This window comes from Macaca nemestrina, chromosome 7 (assembly GCF_043159975.1).
Source record: "Macaca nemestrina isolate mMacNem1 chromosome 7, mMacNem.hap1, whole genome shotgun sequence".
Lineage (NCBI taxonomy): Eukaryota > Metazoa > Chordata > Mammalia > Primates > Cercopithecidae > Macaca > Macaca nemestrina.
The window spans coordinates 178592125-178612066 of NC_092131.1; the positions used below are offsets into that span (position 1 = coordinate 178592125).

The window sequence follows — 19942 nt, forward strand, 5'->3', positions numbered from 1 at the left end:
TCTTTTCATACAACTGCCCAACTGGGGCCCAGAACCAACACCCACCAGCTGTGTCACTGCATCTACTGTTTTACTGTCACACACCGGCCCTACCCCACCAAAAAAAAAAAAAAAAAAAAAAGCCATGGCACTTAATAAAAAATTAATTTTACAACATTATTAGAGATGACTTGTAGTCCTCTTTGAAGAGACTGCAGCATGTGAAGGATTTCAAATACAACTGTGTTCTGAGTCTCCTGATCTAAGGACCTGTCCGCACTGGTGGCTTTAGCAGTGCTTCATGCAAACTTCCAGAAGGCATGTGTGTCATGTCTAAGAGCAAACTAGAGTTCACGCCTCAGCACTGTGTGCCTCTTCTTTCTTCCGTCCCACAGGCACCGTCTTCGCCCAGGGAGCTGGTGCTGTGCTCTGAGGCTCTGTCCCACCAGTCCCTGCCAAGTCCCTGGTGCCACTGTGGAGAACCAGCCTCCGTCTGTCAAAGTGTGTTGTGCAGAAAACAACTCATCCAAATCTGTTTAAAAACCACACATTTGCGACGCCTATAGGACTCAGAAGGTGGAGGCAGACAGGTAGAGGCAGCTGCCATGGGGGCTGAAGATCAAGCCGGTCTGTCTGGTGACTGATGGGCACTGTCTGCAGTGACCCACTGCACATTTAGCGAGGCTGTCTGGCCCCTCACCTCTGCCAAGCCTCCACCCATCGAGTCTGGCCTGGATTCTCACACGCCTGCACAGCCTTCATCTGGTTCATAACTCAGCTCACAAAGGGCCCCATACAAAGGCCCCCGGACCGCGGCAAGGACGGCGGTGGTCACACCTGTGGCCATTTATCCTCTCTACATCTAGCTCCTCCTTCCTGAGGCAACAGCACCTCCGAAGTCACAGCCTGGCCTTCCAACTCTCCCCCGTGCCGGGCTTCTTGGCATGTTGCTCTGCTGCACACACCTCAGCAAATACTGCTGATCAGCCAGAATCACCCAGAAATCTCTTAACCTTGATTCTGACTGCTTTTATAATTTGTAGTATCTGTACTTCTGGTGTGATTTGAGGAACAACAAATTTTAAAATTAGAGAAGATGTGGTTTTTATTCCCTCCTTTCTACTTGCAACCTTGAAAATTCAAGTAGCAGCAAGGTTTGTTGAGAGTAACTTCCACCAAATAGAACCTATTACAAAGGTACTACAGAGTGTCAAATAACCACATAGATGTAAAATAGACATGCAGACACAGATATAAAATCCAATGATTAAACCAAACTGAGAAATGCTTGCCAGTTTGATAGGACTTCTGAAACTTGACAAAAATGTTGGCTAAGGGATACAAGATGCTACGAGATGAGTGAAATGTTTGGCCTAGAACCACAGGCTCTCTCCTCTTTACAGCAGAAAATCCATAAGGAAGCCAAATCTGAAAGAACCAGGTACCATTGAATGGCATAATCAGTCGTCCTTCCCATCCCTGGGGCCATCTGCGGTGAGTGCAGCCAGTCGTTCACCAACATCCATCATCCATCCTCCAGGCCATGGCTACACTTTACTCCCAGGCTCCCTGTCATTATGTAGATTAGGTAAATCATGGCCACTCTCGCCTTAACCCTCCCCCGCCAGCATGGCAATCACCCAGTCCCAACCACAGCAAGGACAGCCGTGTCCGTGGGAACACAGAGCAGGAGTCTGAAAGGAACCTGGATCTCTGAATACCTCATGGAGCAGTCACCAGCCTGGAACATCCTCCCTGACAGGTTTGCAAGACAGAAAAACTCCTTGGTTCCTCAAGCTACAATACTGCAGAGTCTCAGGTCACAGCATCCTTACCTACCCTCGTCAGGAACCGTTCATGCTCATCAAGACATGAGAACAAAACTGCAGTGGCACAGTCACACATACCCAGAAAGCAGACCACCTGCTGCTCACATTCATCGTATTAACACTAAAAAGCCACCTCGGTGGATATCCTGGATGTGGACACTCGGCGGCTTTTTGCTGGAGATGTGCTTTGTGCATTTATCGCACGACCATCTTGGCATCAGGAGCTGCTGCGCAGATGGCAGCTGTGCACGTCACAGGGAGTCTTACTCGCTGGAATCTCAGCCTGCTCCCAGCATCAGCTCCCACAGGGTCCTCTCCTCTGGGAGCGCGTGCTTGGACGCCACAGTGTCCTGTGGATCCACACAACCACGCTGTCCTCCCTGGCCACTGTGCCTGTCCACTGTGTCCACACAGGCCTCCCTGTCCACTGTGCTTGTCGCGGCTCCGATAGTCCTCCCTGTCTACCTGTTGGGGTTCGGAGAGGCCTCCTTGTCCGCCTGCGAGTCCCGTGCACTGGAAGAGTATGCCATTCCAAGGCTGCTCGATGAGGCTTCACACGGGGGCATTGTATTTCATTCACTGCTAGGTTCTACACTGACTTTTATGACTCCGGGGAAGGACTAAGACTTAAATAGAACAGCGGCTAGGTGATACAAACCGCCGCTGTAATCAGAACATAACAAGACCAGGCCACAGGAAGGAAGAAGCAGCCCTCGGCCACAGCCTGTTACCAAGTCGCTGACATCTCTGTCCAACATGGATAAAAAGACCCTCTTTCCTCCGAAGTCTAAAGCAACATACCGGCCCATCTGACAGTAATTCTGTTGTACATTTAACTTCTTCTTGCTTTTCTAAGTGACTGTTCACGGTCTTAACACCTGTGCAAGAATTTCTCAGTTGCTGAACCACTGTTAGTTATTCAGCAGATAAAATGGCAGCAGATTGTACCCCAGGAAGAAACACACCCAGTCACGGGCACAGAACGGGACATCAGCACAAACCGTTTCCCAGAAAAAAAACACATCTCTGCTTTGGGACGTACCATTCCCGGTCTCCATGAGCTCGGCGTTGCAGTACTTGGGCGCTGTCCGGGACCCCGTGGAACCCTGTGGTCGCTCCATCTGTATGGAGTGCTCTGAGGTGTACGTGGTTACATCAGGAGGTGCAGAATGATTATCTGTAAAGAAGCACATCATGAGTGTTTCTGGTGGTTGTGGCGTTTGTTCTGCAGGTTGAGCAAGCCATAGCTCAGGAAGAGACCGGAGCGCGGTCTGGGGGTGCCGTGAGAAGCCAAAGCCGATCTCAGCCACGTCTGCCACACACATCCGGCACAAAGGGGGACCCCAGCATAACTCATGTTGCCGAAAATGGAGCAGAGTTTAGTGAAACCTCAATTTCCTAATAGGAGCCACGTCAGCGGCGTTTTAACTAGAATAACGTTAGACCGGCAATGGCAGGGTGCCAGGAAGCGTGTGTGTATTCATGGAAGGGTCCCGTTTCCTGTCGGCCACCGTCCACACAGCCCAGGGCTTTACTCGCGCTTTGGAGCCCAGGGCCTGGAAATGGAAACCCAGCTCTGGAAACTTCTGGGGATTTGGGGATGTCCCTTAAGCTCTCCATGCCTCAGTTTCTTCATCAAATGGGAATAGTAATGGCTATGACCATGTAGGGTCTGGGGGGGGGGGTTGGCCAGTGTGACTATGTTGTGACTGGACTCCTTAGAACACTCACACGCACACGTGGTCACAGATGCTAAGTTCTCATTCACAGGCTTCTGATTATCTCAGAAGGTCAAATGCACATCTGACTTTTTACTTCTCTTCTTTTGCCACACAAAATATTTCTCCTCTTCAAGTTTCATTATTTTGTCACGGCTTTTCCAAAAAATTCCCAAACTTATAGAAAATTTCCAGATAGTCTAGGAGGATTATCTTTGTGCCCAATTAGAAATTACCGGAACGCGATCACCCTAGAGTTACATTTGGGTCACACTGAGCCCTGATGTACGTGAGTTAGGAGCCCCTCATAGTTTGGATACATTAATTCTTTGTACTAAAACTTCCTCCAGTATTGAAAGGGTAAACCCACAAAGGGAGGCCCAAGTGCAGTGATTCATTTATTCAAAAATATGTGTTTTCCTTGGTAAGATTCTGTGCATTTTCTTAAAATTGAATAAGATCTGAGGATACAAATGCTTCCACCAAGTGGCAGAGGTGGTGTCTGGCCTCCCCGTTCTCGTCTGGCAGAGCCTCGGCCACTATCCTGCGATCCAATATACACATGGAATTTTATTATGGAAAAATATGTAACAGTCACACATTTCTGTTCAATGTTTAGCCTACTGTGATTTCAAGTAGGGCTATTAATTCACATAAACGAGTGTACATGTTCCTGAAACTGTGTCAAACTGAAGTTTAATACTGCTTTTCATTTGAGTACTACTTCGCAAACTTTTAAAGAGTATTTCTGTTTTCTCCTTTATACTCACAACAGTTGAGAGAGAAAAATTATTTTTTTCAATTTTTTTCCCCTCACTCAAAGCCTAAAGCAGGAGAAGGGACTTCAAGATCCCAGCAGCAGTTATTGGGAAAAGTGAGACAGACCCAGCTCTCCTGACAGCAAACTCCTGTTCCAGACAGAAAACAGCTGACGCTTTCAGTGTCAGTGAGCACCGAAGGGGCTGGGACCCAAGTCAATCCTAAACGCCTCTGGGTGTCAAGGAGTCAGTGATCTAGAAGTGAACATTCTGGGGTTCTGGGGTGTCTGTGGGCTATCTGATCACACATGACGTCCACCTGCTTCCCACTGAGGGTTTTGCAGAGATCAGGCTTTCCTGTGGTAGCTGGTGCCGGGAGGGTCTGAGCCTGTGGCTCGTGCTCCGTTATCGGCGACGTGGTACACAGTCGTCTCCGGTTACTGCTTTAATAGAGACACACACCAAATCCTATTCAACCCAAGTCCCATACTTGATGGAAAACATTTACTCCTGAACCATTCAAAGGCAGAGCGACGCGAGGCTCATCGTGGCTCCCCCACGCGTCGACTCTACCTCTATTAATTCTCACTTCACTCCTTTTCCACGACATCTTCAAACGTTGTGGGGCAGTGATCCTAACTTCGTTCTTTTTCTAATACAGAGGATCTCCCTTGTCATAGAACCTACACAAAACAGTGCGCCACGCCCAAGAAATCTGAACACCTGTGGCAGACAGCAGCGTAAAGCGGCCGTGCTTAAAGCCCTCATTTCCTTAAATGACTCCCGTGGTCAGGAGAAGCACACTTTAAAACCCTGTCCTGTTGACTGGGACTGTTAAGGTTTCACGCAGAAGCATAAGTGAGAAGAAAAGTTGGAAGCGGATATGGCTGCAGGATTCCCCAGGAACACAAAAGGACTTATAAGCAGAAGGCCCCTGGAATTCGGATATGGCTGCGGGATTCCCCAGTAATAAGGCCCCTGGAATTCCAGCTGTGGGAGGGACCTGGGCATGAGAAGCAGTAAAGCATCTTCCGGAAACAATCCAACCAAAGCACCCCAGGGGCCAGAGGGGCTCTGCGCTCTTTCCACTAAGGGATTCCACAGCCACGATGCAAACAGAGAAAAACGTGCACACGCAAAGGCATTTAGACAACAGGCACAGAAAGACACTGTGAAGCGTGCTCACCCATGTGGGTCTGGGCCATGACATCCGCCACCCTGTTGGCAGCTCTGCTGTCCCCGCTCTGCGTAGAGGACGAGGAGGTGGTGGACGTGGTGGAGCCGTGGATGGCCTGACTGATCCAGTGCTCCATGTTGATGCTGCCCTGGCTGGAGGTCGGGGTGCCCTGGGAGTCCCCCTGCAATGAGCCTTCATCTTCGGAGCCAGAAGAGGTATCTGTGTAAGAAGAAAGGCGATTTGCTGCATATTGCAGCAAAAACATGCACCACAATCTCAGTCCCTCCAACACAGATCTACTTCACCCAAGTCTGAACAGTTGTTTAATGACTTTTTGCCGTAGACACTCTTGAGAATTTAAACCACTTTTCAGATAATGAGCCATTTATTTTAGCATAATGCATTTTTCTTCTAAAGCACCTTATACAAACATGCTATAAGATGTTTGATACTGTCATCTCAAAGATGCACTGACACATTTCCTCTACACAGCAGTTTGGGAAGAAACCAAGTGTTTTCTTGTGTCAGTCAGAAAGAGAGAGGGCAAGGGGAGGCGGAGGGCCTGTGCGGCTCTCAGGAGTCTCAGTGTGACTATGTTTAGCCCTGGTTAGTCCTGAGATGCTCTTCTGGGCTCTGATTTATTTCTACGTTGGTGTTTGTGTTATATACCCTTGCAGGTGATTTTTGCATCTGTGTGTTAGTTACCCATACCGCTGATTTATTTCTACATCGGTGTATTAGATACCCATGCAGGTGATTTCTGCGTCTGTGTGTTAGTTACCCATACAACTGATTTCTTTCTATGTCAGTGTGTTAGATACCCATACAGCTGATTTATTTCTACGTTGGTGTGTTAGATACCCATGCAGCTGATTTATTTCTACATCAGTGTGTCAGATACCCATGCAGGTGATTTCTGTGTCGGTGTGTTCGATACCCATGAGGGTGATGGATTTCTACCTCGGTGTGTTCGATACCCATGCAGCTCTCTAAGGATCAAGACGCTGGTGATGGTAACAGGAGAGAAAGCAGAATGTGCCTCACATGGAGCGGCCTCTCCACCTCCCCGTTTTCCTCCGGGACACACGACAAACCCTCATGTCACATTTTGCACACAAATCTAATCACCTTTACAGTATTCGTTTCTTATACATTCTCATTATTGATTTTTCTATCTGTACAAATTGGATATCTTGGATTATGATAAAATGCATCCATTTTTTCACTATAATTCAGGAGAACATTTTTCATTTAATAACTTTTCATGCAGTACCAAGGTTTTTGAGAATACATTGCTGGTGTATTTGTTAAACTTCAACGTAAGAATGACACTCAGAATCCTACCTACAGGTGAGTGATGGGAGGCGCCGGCTCAGGTGAGCAGCTCCAGATCATTGGGTGAGAGGAGGAGTCACAGCAAATAATCTTAAGACACAGGATTGCTTCTTAAAAGACAATAATAGCAAACAATATTCACACTTATTACCACTGTCACACGACTTATGCTGTCTGGGAATTTTTTTAAAAGTTTACTTGTTAGACAAGCAACAATATTAGGAGCCTGAAAATTCTCTATCATCTTGCTTTTTTTTTCTTTTGAGACAGAGTCTTGCTCTGTTGCCCAGGGTGGGGTGCAGTGGCATGATCTCAGCTCACAGTAACCTCTCACTCCCAAGCTCAAGCGATTCTCCTGCCTCAGCCTCCCAAATAGCTGAGATTACAGGCACGTGCCACCATGCCTGGCTCATTTTTGTGTTTTTAGGAGAAATGGGGTTTCAGCATGTTGGCCAGGCTGGTCTCGATCTCCTGACCTTGTGACCTCATGATCGGCCTGCCTCGCCCTCCCAAAGTGCTGGGATTACAGGCGTGAGCCACTGCGCCTGGCCCACCCTGCCTTTTAAGAAAACTTACACAATTTATATAAAAGAAAAAGTAAAACTGACACAGCCTTGAGACTTTTGAGAAAGGTACACAACCAGGTGTCCATATGCAGCACAACCATCTCCCCAGAACGTCTTCTCACAACCCTTTCCAATCTTTCATTCCTCACTCCCACCTACCTTTTCCAAGAAACCTGCAGAATAATGTGATATAGACACTCGACAGAATAGCAGCAAACCAAGCAAGCAGCATATGAAATGGATGATACAGCATGACCAGTGGTGACTAGAATTACACACCATGGGGACAGGAAGTCAGGTTGATTTAACATTCAAAACTGAATTAATGTCATACACCATATAGAATTACGGAGTAGAACCGCATGTTAACCTTAGGAGACATAGAGAAGTACTGACAAATTCAAGAGAATGAAACTGAACAAACCAGGAATAGAAGGCAATTTCCTCAACCTGCTAAAGTACATTCGTGAAAAGCCACAGCTAACATTGTATTTAATGGTAAACACTAGAATGCGTTTTCCCTAAGATGGAGAACAAGACAAAGATGTCCCCTCTTGCCACTTTTATTCAACGTTATCTGGCAGGTTCTAGCTGGTGAAATAAATTAACAAGTTTAGTAATGAAGACATCCAGATTAGAAAGGAAGGAATAAAAGTGTCTTTATTCATAGATGACATCACCTTGGGATGTAGAAAATGGCAAGAAGTACACCAAACATGTTTTGCATTACTAAAACAAAGTTTGATGGGATCATAGGACACAAGATAAAGATATACATATACTAGAAATAACCTGAAAATAAAGAAAATCGTTCCATTCACAATAGCCTCAAAAGCAGAAGACACTCAGCTGAACTTCTAACAAAAAGGTGCAGAATGTGTACAATGGCAACTATAAAACATTACTGAGAGACATTAAGGATCCAAATAAATGGAAACTAAATAAATGGAGATAGATTCAAGATCGTGAATTGGAAAACTCAGCATTATCAAGACAATTCTTCCCAAACTGTTCCATTAATTCAAGGCACTGCCTAATAAAATCCCAGAAGGCTGTGTGTGAAATGGAAAGCTTATTCTCAATTTTATCTGGAAATACAAAGGACCTACAATAGCCAAAATAAATTTAAAAAAGGGAAACAATGTTGGAAGACTTCACTATCTGATTTCAAAACTTTACATAAAGTCATAGTTTTTAAGGCAGTGGTATTAGCACAAAAATAGACACATACATCAAAGGAACAGAATTAAATTGAGAAATAAAGCCTTGTATTTATGGTTAATTTATTTTTGACAAAGGTCTCAAGACAATTCAGTAAGAGAAAGGTAGTTTGTTTTTTCAACAAATGTTGCTGCGGCAACTGAGTACCCACACACCAAAAAGAAAAACCGTGGGGGAAAAAGTCCCCCAAACCAAACCAAAACAAACAAAAATCCCACTTAGATCCCTACTGCACACACAAAAATTAACTCCAAATGAGTCACAGACCAAAATGAAAGAACAGTAAGACCATGAGACTACTAAAACTTCCAAAAACACAATCCATAGAAATTAGTGAAATAGACTTCATTAAAATAGAAAACTAGTAAGTTTTAAAAGATGATTATCTCCCTATAGCTAATGTAACAAATTACTTTGATCTTAGTGGCTTATAACAAGACACGAATCTATTATCCTATTGATGGAGAAGTCAGAAGTGTAAAATCTAAGTGTCAGCAGAACTACATTCCTTCTGGAGGCTTCAAATGAGAATCCATTTCTTTACCTTTCCCAACTTCTAGAGGCCACATGTGTCCCTGACTCCTGGCCCCTCTTCATCTTTAAAGTGCATCACTCCAGTCTCCAGTTCTTTTCTCTTGTAAGGACCTTCTTGATTACAGTGGGTCTACCTACTTAAACCAGGATAAAGGTCCCATCTCAAGATCTTAAATTAATCGAATTAATCAGCTGCAAAATCCCTTTTAACCACTTCAGACAACAGGTTCATAAGTTCTGAGGAATAGGACCTGGGTATCTTGGGGGAAGGGCTTTGTTCTGTCTGCTACATAATAGATTGTTCTTTCACTGAGAAACGTTACATCTGTAAAACTCTTATATTCAGATTACATAAGGCACCTGTAACCCATAAGACGACAACCAACACATTTAAAACCTGAGCAAAAAATCTGAACATTTTGCCAACATATACAAATGGCTATGAATAGGAATTAGCACATTAAAAGCTAATAAGCACGTTAAAAATGCTTAGCATCATTCATTGTTGCAAAGTAAATACACAATGATATACCATTTCACATCAATTAGAATGGCAGAAATAAAAATAACAGTAACTATTGCTGGTGATGATGTGGAGAAACTGGAATGCACATATGCTGCTGGTGGAAGTGTGAAATGGTGCAGTTATTTTGTAAATAATTTGGCAGTTTTTAAAAAGCTAAACCTAAACTTACAATAAGAGTCAATCATGCTACTTGGCATCCACTTAAGATAAAGGAAATTATATGCATACACAAAGATATATACATAAATGTCGACGACAGCTTAATACTGGAAACAACCAACTGGTAAATGAATAAACAGAATGTGTCATATCTATCAAATAGAATATAAATAAATAATAAGGAATAAACTACTGGTACATGGTACAGCAAGGACTTCAAAACAGGTAAAGGAGGCATAGAGAATTGTGTACATTGTATGATTTTATATCATAAAATTATAAGATCATAAAAAAACCAAAAACCATAAAATCATAGACTAAAATATTCTATGATATTATTTTCTAGAAAATTTAGAGTGCACTGTTATGATTTCTAGGGTTCTTTTTCGTAGAGCTAACCTTTCATCTGATATCCTTTGCAATCAGCCAAGTACATTCTTTAGCACGTTTATAGTGTATTTCTGCTGATAACACATTCTCTCAGCTTTCATATTTGGGAATGTGTTGTTTCACCCCCGTTTATAAAGGAGATTTTCCCTGGATATGAGTTGACAGGCCTTTCTCCTGCTTTTAGTGCTTTAAAAAATGTCTTTCCATGGTCTTCTGGTCTCCACTGTATCTTCACAGAAGTCACGCGTTGTTCAAATGCTTCTCTGGTGTGTAACTTCTCTTTTTCTTCTGAGTCCTTTCAGGATCTCCTCTTAATCTTGGGATTTCAGTACTTTGGCTATCATGAACTTGGATGTGATTCTTGTCATACTTGTTCTGCTTGGAATTCACTGAACTTCTCGGGGCCGGACACAGGTGTTGGACATCAATCTGAGAAAACTCTGACTCCTTTTTTCAAAGGTCCCTGCTCTTCTCTCTCTTTTCCTTCTTGTATTACAAGTATATTGACATATCACAGGATCTTGAGGTTCTGTTGGCTTTCCTTTCATTTTGTTTCTCTGGGCTTTACTTTGGTTAATTCCTTTTCATCTGCCTTCGAGCCCACAGACTTCCTCTTCCTTCTCCAACCTGTTAAGCCTATCAGCGCAACTTCATCTCAGTGTCATATTTTCCAGCTTTATAGTGATGTCTCATGTATTCCCTATATATGCACAGCATCTCCTGTCATCGATATTGCCTACCAGACTGGTACATTTGTCACAACTGATACTTCTACAGCAAAACATCATTACCACTCCAACTCCATCATTCACATCAGGGTTCATTCTTGGTGTTGTACAATATATGGCTCTGGACAAATGTATAACATGTATCCACCATTACAGTATCATACAGAGATCACATGATACTAAAAATTCTCCTGCTCTGCCTATTCATCCCTGCCTCCCCCCGGCCCCTGGCAACCACTGATCTTCTTTACAGTCTCCATAGTCTTGCCTTTTCTAGGATGTTGTAAAGCTGGAATCATACAACAACCTTTTCAGATTGCTTCTTTCACTTAGCAATATGCCCTTTAAGTTTCCTCCGTGTCTTTTTATGGATAGCTCATTCATTTTCAGCCTCATATAATATCCCATTGTCTGGATGTACCACAGCTCACTTATACATTCACCTACTGAGGGGCATTTTGGTTGCTTCCAAGTTTTGACAACTATGAATAAGGCTGCTCTAAATATCTACTTGCAGGCTTTTTGTGTAGACATAAGTTTTCAACTCCTTTGAGCAAATGCCAAGGAGTGTAATTGCTTTATCATATGGTAAGAGTATATTTAGTTTTGTAAGAAACCACCAATCTGTCTTCCTAAAGGCTGTTCTATTTTGCATTAAGACCCGCAATGAATGAGAGAGAATTCCCACAGCTCCACATCTTCACAGGCTTTGGTGTTGATAGTGTTCTGGATTCTGGTGTAGTGATATCTTACTGTTGCTTTCATCTGCATTTCTCTATGACACATGATGTGAAGCATGATTTCATACATCGATGCCATCTCTATATCTTCTTAGATGAGGCATCTGTTAGTCTTTGACCCATTAATGTGATGAATTACGTTAATTGGCTTTTCAATGTTAAACCAGCTTTGGATATGTGAAATTCCATGTGGTTTTAGTGCACAATTTTTGTTAGATTTAATTTGCTAATATTTTATTGAAGATTACTGCATCTATGTTCATGAGAGATGTTCTGTAGTTTTCTTGTAATATTTTGTTATTAAAATGGTATTTGGTATTAAAATGATGCTGACTCTATAGAATGAGTTAAGAAGTATTCCTCAGCCTCTATGTTCTGAAAGAGATTGTAGATAATTGGTATAATTTCTTCTTAGATGTTTGGTAGAATTCACCAGTGAACCCACCTGGGCCTGGCACTTCCTGTTTTGAAAAGTTATTAACCACTGATTCAATTTAACAGATACAGGTCCATACAGATCGTTTCTTCTTGTTCAAATTTTGGCAGATTCTGTCTTTAAAGAAATTGGTTCATTTCATCCACGTTATCAAATTTGTGGCCATAGAGTTGTTCATAATATTTATTATCCTTTTAATGTCCATGGGATCTGTAGTTATGTTCCTTATTTCATTTCTGATATTGGTAATTTATCTGCTGTATTTCTTTTTCTTGTTAGAGGCTGACAGATTTTCTCTCAAAGAACCAGGTTTTGGTTTCATTGATTTTTCTCTACTGATATTCTGTTTTCAACGTATTGATTTCTGCTCTTTCATTATTTGTCTCCTGCTTAGAATTTAATTTGATGTTGTTTTTCTCGTTTTCGAAGGTGGAAGCTGATTAATTTTAGATCTTGTTTTTTTTAACGTATGCATTTAAATCTATAAATTTCCCTATAAACATTACTGTCATTGCAGCTCACAAATTTTAAGAAGTTTTCATTTTCATTTACTTCAAAAATTTGAAGAAATCTTCAGATTTTTTCCTTGAACAATGTGTTATGTATAAGTGTATTGTTTAATATCCTAATATATTTTCCAGTCATCTATTATTGATTTCTACTTTACTGTGGTTGAGAACACACTTGTTTGATTCCTATTCTTTTAAATTTGTTAAGGTGTTTTTTATGGACCACAACATGGTATGTCTTGGTGAATGTTCTGTATTCTGTTGTTGTTGGAGGAAATAGTCTATAAACGTCAGTTATATACAGTTGACTGAGGATGCCGATTTCAATTTTGTCCTGATTTTCTGGCTACTGAATTGGTCCATTTCTGATAAAGGGGTGTTAACCTCTCCAACTATACTAGTGGGTTAATTACTTCTCCTTGAAGTGTATCGGTTTTTGCTTTGGCATTCTGATGCTTTGTTAGCAAAAATACATTTCAGGATTGTTACATCTTCTTGGAGAATTGACCCCTTTATTACGTAATAATCATCTCTGGTAACTTTCCTTGATGTAAAGCCAACTCTGTCTGAAATTAATATCACCACTTCCATTTTTCAAAATGAGTGTTGGCCGGGTACGGTGGCTCATGCCTGTAATCCCAGCACTTTAGGAGGCCAAGGCGGGATGATCACCTGAGGTCAGGAGTTCAAGACCGGCCTGGCCAACATGGTGAAATCCCGTCTGTACCAAAATAGAAAAAAAAAAAAAAAAATTACCCGGGCATGACGACAAATGCCTGTAATCCCAGCTACTCGGGAGGCTGAGGGAGAATCACTTGAACCTGGGAGGCAGAGGTTGCAGTGAGATGAGATCAGGCCATTGCACACCAAAAAATTAGTGTTAACATTTATATCTTTTTCCATCCCTTTACTGTTGATCTATATGTAGGTGTTTATATCTAAAGTGGATTTCTTATAGACAATATATAGTTCGGCGCATTTGGACTGACATTGAAAGTAATGATATACAGTTGAATTAACATCTACCATATTTGTTACTATTTTCTATTTGTTGCCCTTGTTCTTTGTTTTTGTCTTTCACTCTTTTTTTTTTCCTTGTGGTCTTAATTGAGCATTTTCTATTATTTATTTTCTTAGCATATCAGTTCTTTTTTTTTTTTTTTTTAAATGGCTGCCTTGGAATTTGCAATATAAATTTACAAGTAACCCAAGTCCACTTTCAAACGACACTACACTGGTTTCTTGATAATGCAAGCACACTATAATAACAAAATAATCCTAATTCCTAATTGCTCTGTCCCATCCCTTGGGTATCACTGCTCTCATTCATTTCACTTATATTTAAGTGTGTGTATATGACATATTTACTGTCACTATTATGAATGAACTGTTATGTTAGATCTATTAAGAAAAATGAAAGATTTTCTTCTACCTTCACTATTTCTTCTTTAATGCTTTTTGTTTTTCTATTTATTTTTTTAAACAGACAAGGTCTTTCTCTGTTGCCCAGGCTGGAGTGGAGCAGCATCATTATAGCTCACCACAGCCTTGAACGGGATCCTGGGCTCAAGAAGTGACCCATCTCAGCCTCTCAAAGTAGCTGGCACTATAGGTGTTGGCCACCACGTTTGGCTTTTTTTTAATGAGACAGAGTCTCACTACGTTGCCCAGGCTGGTCTCAACTAAGCGGCCTCCAGCTGTACTCCCATCTTTGCCTCCCAGAGTGTTAGGATGACAGGTGTGAGCCCTGTAAACAGACTGTGCTCTTCCTTTCTTTGTGCACAGCTGAGTTACTGACCTCTACTATTTTCTCTAAAGAACTTTGAACATTTTTTGCAAGGCAGGTCTACTGGCAACAAATTTTGCAATTTTTGTCGGAGAAGGTCTTTACTTTTTCTTCACTTTTGAAAGATAATTTCACAGAGTATAGACTTCTAGGTTAATGGAATTTTTTTCCTCTCAATAGTTTAAATACTTCACTCCACTTCTTGCTTTCATGGTGTTTGAGGGGAAGTTGAATATAATTCTTATCTTTGATCTTCCATAGGGAAGGAGATTACTCCGGTTTGCTTTTTAATCTTTGATTCACCATAGTTTGAATATTTTATGCCCAAGTAGAGTTTATTTTTGTTTTGTTTTTGTCGTCGTCGTTTTTACATTTATCCTTCTTGGTGTTTCTTGAGCTTCCTGGATCTATGGTTTGGTGTCTGGCATTAATCTGAGGAAATTCAGCTATTACTGTTACAAATAGTTCTTCTGTTCCTCTTTCTTCCCCCTTGTATTACCGTTATGCATATTTTATGCCTCTGTGGAAGTCCCATAGTGCTTGGATACTCTGTTCTTTTTTGCTTTTCAGTTCTGGAGGTTGGAGTTGGGTATTTCCCTTTCCACCAGGTCAGAAGGCTCTGATAAAATCCCACCTGGTTAGTCTCTAGTTAACAAGCTTCTCTGGAAGGTAGACCTAGTGAAGAGTGCACCTACATATTGAAAAATGATTCCTATTCTCTTTCCCCTGTAGTAAGTATGAGGTGATTTTTCTCTGATGTTTACTTCAAGAACCTGGTTGAGCTTCTGATGATACAACTCACAAAAGCATGAGACCCATATGCACAGGCCTCCCGGAGGTTTTAACTCTCAGATGTGGCCACACCTCACTGTAGCAATTTGTCAATTCCAGTTCAGGTTTTCCAATCCCAGCGTGGGTTCCTTGGAGCATTGTGCTCCAGTGTATGGTAATTCTCCGCTTTACCTGTCCAGCCAATCTGGGGACAGTGGCTTGCCTGTGACCTCACGTCTCTTGCACGTTTAAGAAGAACTGCTGATTTTTCAGTTTGCTCAGCTTTTTACCTGTGAGGAGGGAGTGACAATTCTCAAGATTATCGTGTACGGAACCTGAAATTCCCCAACTCCATTATAGTAAAAAGTGTCTTCCCTTCCTCTGGCCCAAGAATTAAAATATTTTCGTTCTTTGACACATTGTAATTTGATTCCCTAAATATTTATAATTGTAGATTTAAAAACTCGGTCTTCTGCTGGATCAGACATCTAGACAGGCACTTTCCAACAGAATTATGAGAGTCCTGTTATAGAACTTGAAACCTTCCTTGTAGCCTCATATAAATATATAAACAGGTACAATTAATTTTACTAGTATATTTTTAACTCAAAATGCTCATACTATACTTTCAATAAGAAATACAAATAGGCCGGGTGAGGTGGCTCACATCTGTAATCCCAGCACTTTGGGAGGCTGAGGCGGGTGGATCACGAGATCAGGAGATCGAGACCATCCTGGCTAACACGGTGAAACCCCGTCTCTACTAAAAATACAAAAAATTAGCCAGACGTGGCAGCGGGCAGCTACTTGGGAGGCTGAGGCAGGAGAATGGCATGAACCCGGGAGGCAGAGATTGCAGTGAGCCGAGATCGCGCCACTGCACTCTAGCCTGGGCAACAGAGCGAGACTCCATCTCAAAAAAAAAAAAATACAAATACAATATTTTCTATTTTTTATATTAACTGGCATGTCTTTCACGCAGCAAATCCACTTCAGACCGGGCGCACTTCATGTGCTCAGCCGCCGCATGTGGTGAGTGACAGAGACCATCCTGCATGGGTGTGCACTTTTTACTGCCTCTTTCTTGACCACAGATTCTACCTCCTGTTTCTCTGTGTATGCAGTGATTATTTGCTGAGTATTACACATTGTAGGTAACATGTTGAGCACACTCAGGATCCCTAACCTTCACTCTGAAGGTTTCCAGCTCTTGTTTTAGTAGGTAGCACAGGCACTGCTGGGTCATTGTGACATGGGCAGGCTTGGATTGATTCGCTGCTGGTGTGGATCTGTGGAGAGCTCCAATCCTGCACCCACTCCGATCTCCCCCTCCTGGATGTGGTAGGGTGGCCATGATCCGCTCACACCTGAGCTCCTTCCGAGCTCTGCATTCTGGACTTGATAGGATGGCCCTGCTCCACCCACACCTGAGCTCTCGGCGCCACAGTCTGCAGGTGTTCTCCAGAGGGCAAGTGTACTGTGGGTGCGTCTCATTCATTCTCCTGCCCTCGCCCTCAGGTTCTGGCTGGCACAGCTCTTGTCACAGACTAAAAACAGCCACCTCATTCGGTTTGTGCAGTTTTACAGTTGTTTACGGCAGATGTGTGATTTGGGTCCCTGTTCTCTGATCATGGCTAGAAATTTTGGCAAATGATTCTTATATCTTTACATTTGAAAACTAAAGGCAAGTTTCACCCAAAGAATATTAGTGTTGCGACAATCCTAATGAGTGTTTCTCCAGAAACTATAATCCAGGTCAGCAGTCCGTCATTTCATAGAAGATAAACTTCAAGAACATTCTCTGAAGGGCAATGAAACTCAGTAAGATCTTACCACTGTTACCAACAACTAAGAAAAGTAGGTAGGAAATGCAGCTAAGATTTTGATCGAGTAAGTACGGCAATAAACATGCAAACTATCGCTAAGCACAATATAGGGTGGGAGTAAAAAATTTTTATGATATTGACATTTATGATTTTACAAAACTGCCCCATGTGATAACAAGAGGACTCCTGATGGAAATTTACAAAGGATGCTTTATGGTTTATATAAAAATGTTAGTCAAATCCAAATATTTCACAAAAATAACATTTCAAATAGTATTCTTTTATATTTTGTAGACATCTGTACAGTGAGGTTATTCATCACGCATGACCCAGTAACATTTCTTAGCGGTTGGATTCAATACGAGAAATAAGCAAATAACCGCACTGCTTCTTCCATTTCAAAGTAATTTATCTTATAAAAAGTGGTGAAGAAAAATGCCCGTTGCCTTACATACTGGTTAGTGCCAAAAATTTGGTTTAAAATATTTCAAGTGGTTTATCCTTTTACGTCCATGTTGTTAGTTACACAAAGAACACATACAAATGCAATTTTTTTACCATAAGTTTTTGCAAATTATAACCATAAACTAAAGAAACAGGATTAAGCATATTATTTTTTGAGATAGGGTCTAGCTCTGTTGCCCAGGCTGGAGTGCAGTGGCATGATCACGGCTCACCGCAGCCTCAACCTCCCCTGGCCCAGGTGATTCTCCCACCCCAGCCTCCTGAGCAGCTGGGACCACAGGCACACACCACCATGCCCGGCTGATTTCTGTATTTTTTGTAGGGAAGAGCTTTGGAATGTTGCCCAGGCTAGTCTCAAACGCCAGGACTCAAGCAATCTGCCTGCCTTGGCTTCCCAAAGTGCTGAGGTTACAGGCATGAGCCACCACACCTGGCCTAATCCTTTCTAAAGACTCTCTATTTATTTTTCTTTTCTTTTTTTTTTTTTTTTGAGACGGAGTCTTTCTCTGTTGCTCAGGTTGGAGTGCAGTGGCCAGATCTCAGCTCACTGCAAGCTCCGCCTCCCGGGTTTACGCCATTCTCCTGCCTCAGCCTCCTGTGTAGCTGAGACTACAGGCGCCCGCCACCTCGTCCAGCTAGTTTTTTGTATTTTTTAGTAGAGACGGGGTTTTACCGTGTTAGCCAGGATGGTCTCGATCTCCTGACCTCGTGATCCACCCGTCTCGGCCTCCCAAAGTGCTAGGATTACAGGCTTGAGCCACTGCGCCCGACCTTATTGTTATATTTTTCTAATTGAGATGGGAGTCTTGCTCTGTTGCCCCGGCTGGAGTGCAGTGGTGGCATCTCAGCTGACAGCAACCTCTGCCTCCCGGGCTCAAGTGATTCTCCCACCTCAGCCTCCCAAGTAGCTGGGACTACAGGTGTACACCACCAGGCTCAGCTAATTTTTTGTGCTTTTGGTGGAGACAAGATGTACAAAAGGCATTTCTGTACATTTTGCCATGTTTTTCAGGCTGGCCTTGAACCCTTGGGCTCAAGCCATACACCTGCACTGGACTCCCACAGTGCTGGAGTTATAGGCATGAGCTACCGTGCCCAGCCCTTAATCATGTGCTGTGACTTAATATTAAAATAAAGAAAGGGAGGAGTCCAAGGGAGCACGTAGGCAGAAAGGGCTCCTTTGCCAACAACCTTGCTAGCATGGCATTCACTCCCTTGCCTGCTGGCATTGCGCTCTTTAGATGAAGAACACTTTATGTGTAAATGAAAAACAAGAACAACATAGGAACACCCTGTCTCTACAAAAACTTAAAACTTAGCTGGGTGTGGTGGTGAGCACCTGTGGTCCCAGCTGCTTGAGGCTGAAGTCGGAGGACCGCTTGAGCCCAGGTGGTCACAGCTGCAGTGAGCCAAGAGCTGCCATTATGATGCTGAATTCCAACCTTGGTGAGAGAGCAAGACCTTGTCTCAAAACAAAAAGCAACGAAAACCCAAAATGATGCACTCTAAGTTCTGTCCTATAAATTCCACTACCTTCATTTGTAAAGGTACATAAAGGTGAAACTCAGGAGCTGCTTGTTGTAATGTGGACAGACGCTTGATCTCAGCTCTGATCTGAAGCACATCCTTCTGTCTCACTGCTTCCCAAGTCTAAGCTAAACTTCAAAAGTAAAAATACTCCCCAAAATGTTGTACATTTTCAACTATTCATATTGTACCTTAAGTTTCTCTTGTATTGGAGGAAAAACACGGTGTCATTTAAAGTGATATGTAGCTTCAACGTGGGATGTAAGGTGATTCAAGTCCTTTGAGAAGACAAGCTTGTAACAATGACATGAATAATGTTGGAATCAAAATCACAGAAACTAAACACCAAATAACGTAGGTTCAATCTGTGTCTCTAACAAGTATCCGGATAACTAAACTTTCTGCTTTCCTTGGGTGTGAAGATCATGAAATGTAGTTTATAATTATTTGGGTAGAGAAAATAGAGAATTTGGGTAGTTATGTAAAATTCAAGATTAAAGAAAAGCAGTATTATATAGCAGAAATATAAATTGGCTATTACCTTCAGTAATTTAGATAAGGGGTTGGCAGGTCTGTGCATCAAATCTGGTTCACTGTGCTTGTAAATATAGTTTTATTGGTACTCAGCCATAGGCACTTGCTATCACCCATGGCTGAGGGCAGAGTTCAGTGGTTGTGAGAGACCTTATGGCCTGCAGGAACTAAAATACCAGCTGGCACCTTGCAGGCAAAGTTTATGACCTGATTCGGGTAGCTGCCTAAACTGTCCAATTCGCTTGTTCTAAAACAATCCAACAATACAGCACACGTATCTGAAGATTTGAGAACACGCATGCACCAGCCTAATCAGAAGAAAAGTCCAATTCCACCCAGAGGGCTACAACAAACTCTTCCCTTTTCCATACAAGGAATTAAATGAATAAAACTGTGTGAGATTTTACTGGTATGTATCATATGCACGA

At 42.3% G+C, this 19942-nt stretch overlaps 1 protein-coding gene across 4 annotated transcripts in view; it reads right to left on the reverse strand.

The window, feature by feature from the left end:
* LOC139355525 (disco-interacting protein 2 homolog C-like) overlaps positions 1-19942 on the reverse strand; it is a 157634-nt gene that overhangs the window by 16523 nt on the left and 121169 nt on the right. For 3 of the 4 annotated variants that reach the window (XM_071067332.1, XM_071067334.1, XM_071067331.1), the window contains exons 3-4: positions 5471-5680; positions 2851-2985 (exon numbers count right to left, since the gene is read on the reverse strand). In XM_071067332.1, coding sequence (XP_070923433.1) covers positions 2851-2985; positions 5471-5680 — 345 coding nt within the window. Of the gene's footprint in view, positions 1-876; positions 1549-2850; positions 2986-5470; positions 5681-19942 lie in introns of those variants that run through there. The other variant, XM_071067333.1, reaches the window with a different exon arrangement.